The 9416-nt window shown below is 33.2% G+C and overlaps 1 protein-coding gene across 1 annotated transcript; it reads right to left on the reverse strand.

The window, feature by feature from the left end:
• Positions 1 to 2510: 2510 nt before the first annotated feature.
• Positions 2511 to 5377, reverse strand: LOC145124959 (haloacid dehalogenase-like hydrolase family protein). Its single transcript, XM_079060437.1, has 10 exons — positions 5072 to 5377; positions 4796 to 4932; positions 4599 to 4694; positions 4411 to 4530; positions 3942 to 4316; positions 3721 to 3870; positions 3540 to 3641; positions 3144 to 3253; positions 2952 to 3070; positions 2511 to 2806 (listed from the first exon to the last, which is right to left on the reverse strand). The coding sequence occupies exons 1-10, from the start codon at positions 5277 to 5279 to the stop codon at positions 2715 to 2717; spliced, it is 1509 nt and encodes a 502-aa protein (XP_078916563.1). The 5' UTR covers positions 5280 to 5377; the 3' UTR covers positions 2511 to 2714.
• Positions 5378 to 9416: the final 4039 nt, after the last annotated feature.

The following is a 9416-nucleotide window of genomic DNA, read 5'->3' on the forward strand; positions in this document are numbered from 1 at the left end:
GCTTTGTCTTGTGCCAAGCAATTATTAAATTCATATATAGTATTTGAGATACCCATGGATTCAAGATGCATTTTTACATCTATCATCCATGACACATAGTTTTTCCCACTAACTTCAAGTGCTGCAAACTCGAGCTTTGCAATGTTGGACATAATGTAACTATAAATTTTAAACAAAATAAAAATTAAAATTAAAATCCATTTATTTCAATAAATATTACACAAAAAAGAAGTGGTAAAGCTAACATTGCATACAAGCCTAAAAGTAGATGAAATTCTATATTATCTTCGATGTTAAAGATTGGGATGAAAAGTAACATGACTATTATAGTCATGATTATCACAAAATGATGAATCATCTTGAAGCTTGATTTCTTGAAATTGATTTATTTGATAGAAGAGAGAAATATTTGTTGTGGGTAAAATAAGCAGGGTAAAGATGTTTATTTATGGTAAAAAAATATAGCCGTTGTTTTTGCTGTTTATAACCGTTGCATATATATTCCCGTTGTGTATATATGTATATGTATTTTATAAATCATATAATAAGACTTATAACTAATACACAACTTTACTAATTAGAAACATAAATAAATATTAGTAAATGTTTAAATAAAATTATTAAGAGTATCTAAAATATAAATAAACATTGACATGTATAAATAAATATAATTTAAATGTTAGTATGCACAAATAAAAGTTAGTAGCATAATATAAATGTTAGTATGCATAAATAAAAGTTAGTTGCATAATGTAAATGTTAGTTTGCATAAATAAAATTAGTTGCATAATGTAAATGTTAGTATAAAAATTAGAATACATAAAGAAATGTTAGTATAAGAAATAAAAATTGTTAGTAGTCCATAATGTATAAGTTTCATTAATTCATTAGTATTATTATTATTTTAATATGATTGAAGTTTTTATAATTAATAGTGTTTTTAATAAGTAATACATACCTTGATTAAGATAGATGTGATTTTCCACTTGTTTAATAACCTTGATTAGAGCTTTCGTGCTGATAACGTGTTATGAATTAAGCGTAATTAATATAACTATAAATCAAACCAAACTAGTAAACTTTGATAACAACTTTAATTGAGAAGAAAGAATATTTAGAGAGAATATGAAAGTTATATCTCTTATAACTTTTGGTGTGTTTCATTCTTTACAATGAAGGGGTATTTATACTACAAATTTTACTAACATATAATTATAACTAGTTAGAAATATTGACAAATTTGTCATGCACCAATTATTATATCATCCACAAATTATTTACAACACCACCAATTATTTACAACAATATATATATATATATATATATATATATATATATATATATATATATATATATATATATATATATATATATATATATATATATATATTACACAACTAGTCCTTGAAGTATGAGTAGTTACTCCGGTAATCTCCAACTTTCACATATGGCACCATTACCCTCCAAGTTTGTTGAATATGTCACAACAAGCTACAATCTTCGGTACGCTAACTTCTTTTAAGTATCTCCACTTTTGTCCTTGTAAAAATCTAGCATGTTCCTTTATCCCTTCAACAACATTTAACTACATAACAACCCTTCAATAGCTTTCATCTATATTGTTTTAATTTGACTTTACACCTGCACCAAATATACTAAAATAGACAATCAAATTTATTCATTCCAAGTTTATGATTGACGGATGTGAAGAAATAATCATATTTCTCAACAGTTACATAATTCAACAAAGTATGCTAATGCAATAAAAGTTTAAACTTGACGAAAATGATAAAAGTATAGCACACGTTGAAACTCGACAAGGACTTGCAAAACTTCTATCATATGGTCTCATAGTGAACATAAAAGAGTTCTATGTAACTTCCAATTAAGTTCATGACATTATCGGCCAATATAATTTGCTCATTCAAAGGTGGTGTCGACAAATGCGTTATTTCAGTTATTTTCATTACATATATGAACTTTTAATATTGTTAGACATGGTAATCAAGACACGTGACATACGCCAAATGACTAATTATCGTATGTTCTCGGTTTCTATGTGTTAATGAGATCTCTAAGTTACAATACAATGATGTCAGATCTCCAAGCGTGCCACTTGAAATTCCCCTTGACAGAGGTGACGAAGTGGGTTGTTATGATTGTGTCATGACAAATACTGTTTACCAACTTAATGGTGAAATCCTTATTCTAATGCAAAAGTTACACCATTTCGGATTTGTTAGTCACATTTCGTGTTAAGATTTTCATTTCGGACCTGGTTTTTGTAACTAAACAATATCTACCTCTAAAGATAACCACTACCATTATAACCCAACTACTACAAAACACCCACGACATACTTATTTTGATACAAAAATATTTCATTTTGGACAAGTTCTTCGTATTTCAAACTAGATTTTTGCTTTTGGACCACATTTCCATCTTGTTTTGTAACTACATGATACTTAATTCGTAGTTTGTAGACATTAAAATTTAAAAGTATAGAAAAGTTACTAAATAGACCAATTTAAATTATGTAAGGGTCAAAAGAGTGAAACTCATAAACTTAAAGCTGAAAAGTGAATACATCACCCTAGATTCCTCACTTTTATTTGGTGCACATATCATATAACCATGTCACAAATGACAATTTTTTTTTCCACTACAAGTATAATACATTCCATTCAAGAAGAAGCAAATTACCAAAATCACCCTTATATCTCCGAAAAAGACTTCACTGTCTTGAATCCATGGTTCTCGGGCAGCTGCCCGTTTCCAGGCCGAACAGATATTATCACCTCCAAACCTGACACACAAATAGAGTACAATTTCAACCATTATCTTAACCAAATTTAGTGGTTTGATGCAATGTAAGGTTGTACATAAAAGTACAACCCAACAATGCATGGAAACAGAGTAACATAAATCAAATATATGGTTGTGTTATCTACCAGCTGCCTTTGCAGCTACAGCTTCTTGAAAAACATCTGTAACAAATAAGACATCTGAAGGCTTATGAACTCCAACCGATTCACAAATTTCAACATAACTTTTTCTTTCCTTCTTGTTCCTGTCATTTACAATATGAATTAAAGACTCATTTATGAAAATGCTCGAAAACATATGCAAAATGACCAAATTACCCCACTGTGGTGTCGAAAAATCCACTCAAATACGTTCTCAAGTCCCCGTGATTTGAGTATCCAAATAATAGCCTTTGCGCCAATCTGCTACCACTTGAATATATATACACCTGTTTATAAACAAAGTTAATTACATTTTTAGTCCCTGGGTATTGTTAATTTTTTCAAATTTGGTCCTTAACAAGTTTTCTTTTGCAATTTTGGACCTTGGTTGAGGTTTTTGTCCCTATTTGAACTAGGAATATGGACCAAAAATGTTATAAGAATCTCAAATGAGGAACAAATTTGCAAAAGAGATAAAATTTAGGGACCCAAAATGTAATTTACTCAAACTTTTAATCATAGGCTGAAAAGTGAAATCTCATATATGAATGGGATTATGTTATGGGAACGTACTTTTATACCAGAAGAATGCCACTTTTGAAGAGAAACAGGAACATCATCAAAAACAACTCCTTTGAGTTCATTTTTTTCAAATCCAGTTTGCCATATGTGACCCTAATAAGGTCAAAGATTCAGCAACTTTGTATATAACTGAAAAAGATTTTCTTGATAACTAAATGATAAATAAGCTTACTTGTAATTGTTTTAAGGAAGTAATTTTCCTATCAGATTTTATCATCCCTTCAACATTAGCAATCAAAGCAGCTATCACTTCCTGTTTTCCAGCCTCATCTGATGGAATTGTAACAGCATTTGCAACCCCATTTTTTAAATCATCTTCTACCTAAAAATTACAAATTTATATAAATAGTTAAATACAATTTACTAAAAAGATGATAATTATGAAAAGCTTACTTGAGAACGTAACAATTTAATATCATCTTGAGTGGCATCAGTGTCATATGTTTCTTCCAGGTGTTTTTGCACATTGTCACGTGCATATGGAAAAAGAACATCAGTGACAAAAGATATTGGTGTTGTTGTCCCTTCAATATCAAGAACAACACATCGATGAGATGGGTTTGTAGTTTGACTTTGACCACCTAAAAGTGGTTTAGGACCATGACTTGGAGTTGACCAGTCAAGCCCTAGTTGATGAAGTTTAATTGCAGCTTCAAAGAGATAATGGTAGCATTCAGATTGAGTTTTGGCACTAATCCAGGAATCTCCCCATACATAAATACCATGGTTTCTGACAAGAACAGCAGTTGTCTTTGGGTATGCTTCAATCTGTTTGATCATTGAGGAAAAATTGAAAATCAAATATAAAGATTTGAAGATTGAAGTAATTAAGTGAGGTGAAAGGAAGAAAGAAAGAGCATACTGCTGCAGCAAGAGATTCTGTCAACTCTCTTTCTTGAGCTGTGTTTTCTATTATAGGAACCACAAGTTCATCATAGTAACCATGGCCTTGAATTCCTTTAATCATCTCCATATGAGTGATCTGAAAGATTAAAATAAAAGCTCAGTGATGCAATCATGGCATGAAATGGTATTTTTGTTAAGTATTACCCTAAACTCTTTCGCCAATGGATCCATCATAGTTACAAGACACGATTCCATTCCGTGACTATGAATGACTGCACCAGCATTTCGCTTATCATAAGCCTGGTAGATACAAGAACAAGAACATGTGTTACAGAAGTCAAAATTGAGATTCGGAAACGATAATTTGAGAATCATTCGTTTGAATTAGGAATAGGAAGTACCTTCATAAAAAGAGGTGCACAATCTGAACATTTGGGAGGTTTATGAGGGTAAGGCTTCGGCGATGGAGAAAACAAAATATCACCAGTTGATGATAATACATACATGTCTTCTTCTACCATCCTTTCCTTTTGCACACCTATCATAAATTCCCCCAAGTTCATCTTTTGTTCGAGTTTGATATATCAAAGTTCAATGAATTTGAAATCTTCAATTAGATAATCAGCATATAGATGTTTTTCATGGAAGTCTAACCGAATTTAAAAATAAATAGATACCGGAGGGGGACATGATTATGAGTTGCTCTGATTTGGGAACGGAGTCGTCGTGGACCTTGGCTGTGATACTTCCGCCGGTGCCGGAGACCCAACCTAGGTTGTAAAATAGACGGCATAGCTCAGAGATGAGTGATTTAGTTTGTTTGACCTGAGATCCCTCCAGGTATGCCTGAGATGTTACCGCCGATTTCACGTCATTCGCCGCCATCGACAGTGGTGTACTGTGCTCTGCTCTTTTACGCAGGAAGCGTCACAAGAGGCTGCGTGGTTTCTAGGCACAACGGCTTGAAGGTGCGAAACATGGCGTTCTGATTATCTTTTAATCGGAAATAAAAATTCATAAATTAAAAAATATAATAATAATAATAATAATAAAGAACAATTAAAACAATTAGAAATTTAGAATCTAAAATATACTTTTTAATGTGTATAAATATTTAAATTGTGTACTTTCATTAAACTATTAAATTATGTTATTATAAAATTTAAGTATCATAATATTATTATAATTTTGTTTAACACACGAACCATTTTTAGAAATAATTAAAATGCACAAAGCCTAAATTATTTTGACTAACACCTAGGGATGAGCCTCGGAACCGGCCCGGGTAACGAACTTGGTGGAAAATAGGAATCAAACTGGACCTGCAGTTCTACCGGTTCCGGTTCCCTACCGGTTCTTGTCGTGTCTTCAATGTTGGAACCGGTCCTCGAGAAATAGCAATATACGGTTCCGGTTTTTATCGGTTTCCGGTTCCAAAAATCCACTAGAATATCGTCCCGGTCCCGGCCCGATCAGTTCTTCCGGTTCCAGTTCCAGTACCGGTATCGGTACCGGTTCCGGCTGGTTCTCCGGTCCAAATGTCCATCCCTACTAACACCAAAAGAATAGTTACTTGTTTTGTTCAGAATTTGCTTTTCACCATTATTTTTGTTTTAATTGAGACTAAGCTAATAACCTTTTAATTGAGACCACTGTATAATCCAAAATTGTTCATTTTAACATCTTTATCTATCAAATGTATCAGATGGTGTCATCCCTCTTTAAGGTCGAGGGTTCAAGTCTTGTCGTGGACATAAGTGAAATTTGGGTGTTAGTTTAGGAATAAATTATATATTTATATTTGCTGTTAAAAAAAACACCTTCACCCTATTTTATAAACTTTATAAGGGATATTTGATTAAACTAAAAACTTTTTAATCTAAAACTTAAAATAACATAAAAAAACAATTAAAACTAACCAACTTGTCTAGAATATGGTATTTTCGGACCCAATAAAAACAAGTCAAGCACGCTTGTTTGGTCCGGTTCTATATAAATGTGGACCTACTGTTTGTATTATATTATGTAGGTTTAACCCATGTTTGTATCTTGTATACGACCCATATAATATTGTATATATACCTTTGTATGAGGCAAACAAAATTTCCCTAATATTCATTAATATGATATCAACCTAACCTCATATTCTCGTTACCTCTCGATCATTCCCTTACTTACCATCTGTTGCTACTCCTTATCCTCGTTAAAACCTTAATTCTTTCATTTTTTTCTTTCAGTTATGGACAACGCACCACCACTCGTTCATAAAGCTTTTACCATTACTAATATCGTGTCTCATATACCTCTTGTACTTAACTCATAATGCTTGAACTATGACTCTTGGAGGGCTCTGTGTTTAACTCACTGTGAAGCTTATGACACTATCGACTCCACATACAATGCACCGGCTGCCAAACCCACCGACCCCAATTGGAAAAGATTGATGTTTTTGTTAAAATGTGGATACTATCTATGTTGTATCAATATCTTCTACATATGGTCATCAAGGAGAAATCCCTTGCTCATGATGTTCAGATTGAATTAGAGAAATAGTTTCGCGATAACAAGGAAGCTCAATTGATGTAATTAGATACCAAGCTACAGAGCATCACAAAATCTCGACGTTAATTTTAGCTACCTAGTTTTCCCTTTCTTTCACATACACTGAAAAAATGTATGAACAGTAGTTAAGTATCAAATTCATTTCTATGTCCCTTTGGTTGGCTTATTCGGGGCATCGCTTCATAAATATCATCATGCATATTATTTGGTAGTTGTTTATTCGAGCCTTCACAAAATTGGTTAATATGGGATAAAACATAACAATCTTCACTTTCACAAAGTCAAACGCCAAATTTATATGAACTCATATTAAAGTACATAAGAGTCTCGTATAATTACCACATTATATACTACTCAGATAAGGTGGTATGTAGTATATTGAAGGTCATAAATGGTGAATTGAAGTTGGTATGTGGTAAATGGCAAGTGAGTTTCTACTTTTTATCTCTTATAAATACCCATTGGCCTTTACTATTTTTTTTTACATCTTCTTCATCTATGCAACTCATAATGTCTTTAGTCTAACCTAAATTTCATTCCTCCTTTTCATAGAAAATGACAAAAACTATACCACTTCCATAAACTATGAAGGAAGGAGCTTGAATTGGTATGGTGTTGGAATATGGTTATGGAAGATAATATCATCGTTCTCATATGTTGGCTAGTAAGATCGTTTTGGATCCGAACTACGCATATGTTTCATAATGAAATGGGTCATGAACACTATCGTACACACTACCAACTCAACATAAAGTTTATGGACTAAAAAGGAAAGGTGACGATGCTTACATGCATTTATCACAACATTGAAAATGCATGTCTAGATAATGATACAGATGATATTTTCAAGGCGGCTAATGAGCAATACAAATTCCAAAGTAACTTGAAGGACATTGCATATGAAGCGCTTGGAATATTCTTAAAAATGTCTCATATTTCGAATTTGTAATGTTTTTGTTTTATCATAAAAACAGTAAACTCGATTGTATACATTATTAAGAAGTAATTATAATTTTTCTTGAGAATGGCAAATTCAAACATAAATCATACAATTACAAAGGGAGTAACATGATCATCAGTTCGTTTGGTATTTCTGATTCATGTGGAGGAGGTACAGTATACCACAACTTCTTCATTTCTGACATGTATAAGTCCCGAGTCCAAGATTTACAAAACCATTGTTCACAAATCTATTACTTTAAAGTAGTAAATTGAGATATGTCTCCTTTTCCGTAATACATGCTTCCGCGACCTCCTTTGAAGCACCATCTCTGCATAAGTGGTGAGGTTACCAAAGAGACCCTACAAAAAATAATAGGATTCTTGTCATTCGATGCTAATACGTGTTTATATATTTATATATAACGATAATATATATATATATATATATATATATATATATATATATATATATATATATATATATATATATGTAACATACGTTTTCCTGAATAGATCGTTTGAGGGTTTAGAAGGATCAGGGTAAGGTTTTTGGGAAACCATAAAGGAGTCTAAGGCATGGTTTTTGAGGAAAACCATATGCCACGACGTGACGCATGGAGTGTCACGATGTGGCATGGATTTTATGAAACGCGTGATTGGGTGAGTGTCACGATGTGGTAAGAGAATGGCCACGACGTGGCGAGCGTTGCAGCCCAAGCCCATGGACTTTTAGGGTATATCCCATATTTAAGCACCTTAACTCCCACTTTAGGGCATCCTCTCTAGCCTCCATCTTCCCAAAACGAAACCCTAGCCCCTTTTCCATGGTTATGAGCTTGGTGGCTTGATTTTGATGTGGTTCCTCTTGTCTTAGTGAAGCTTGTGAAGAAAGGAACTCCTTCTTGGTGCAACGAAGCATTGAGCAAGATTAAATCCATCATCTTCTTCAAGCTTATGGACTTTGGAGGTAAAAAGCTTGCACCTTGGCCTTGCTCTTTCAAGATTCATGTTTAAGGTCTCAAATGAGTGGTTTTGGTCCCTTATTGTAAGTTCTTGGAGTTTGGAGAAACTCTAGAGCTTATTATGGGACTCTTGTGGTCATAAAATTCTGTTAATGGAGAAAAAGTGTAACACACTGTTTCGAATGGTTTCCTATTTCGGGGTGGTGATCAAGGATTGGGTATTAGCAGACTTAGGGCTCTTGAAGAATTGTAATTTGGAATCATTTGGGGATGGAAGATGTATTTTGGATGGTCCGGGTATTCGGCTTGTGCTTTGGAACCAAGGGTATTTTGGTAATATGTCATATCGGGCTTCTATGGAAAATGGATGTTTAATCGGGATATGGTAAGGCAGGTATGATGTTACTAGAGTGTAGAGCTTCGTGTTAACTTTTCATGGATATATGGATCGTCGAAATCGGGTTTATAACGAAGAAGTTATGGCCTTCGGAGTGCTTAAGGGTTTAAGTGGGAACCCTAGTACGCGGGATGTACCTAGGGAGTACGCGGGGCGTAC

Source organism: Lactuca virosa, chromosome 7, assembly GCF_052849685.1.
Source record: "Lactuca virosa cultivar CGN04683 chromosome 7, Lactuca_virosa_CGN04683_v6, whole genome shotgun sequence".
NCBI classification, from domain to species: domain Eukaryota; kingdom Viridiplantae; phylum Streptophyta; class Magnoliopsida; order Asterales; family Asteraceae; genus Lactuca; species Lactuca virosa.

Bases quoted from the DNA above. Each gene is read 5' to 3' on its own strand.
- LOC145124959 (XM_079060437.1), bottom strand. From the start codon at position 5,279: ATGGCGGCGAATGACGTGAAATCGGCGGTAACATCTCAGGCATACCTG. The intron at 4,695-4,795 runs GTACTTCCTATT...TGTATCTACCAG, and splicing joins GTGCACCTCTTTTTATGAAG to GCTTATGATAAGCGAAATGC. The intron at 3,254-3,539 runs GTACGTTCCCAT...GTTTATAAACAG, and splicing joins GGCATTCTTCTGGTATAAAA to GTGTATATATATTCAAGTGG.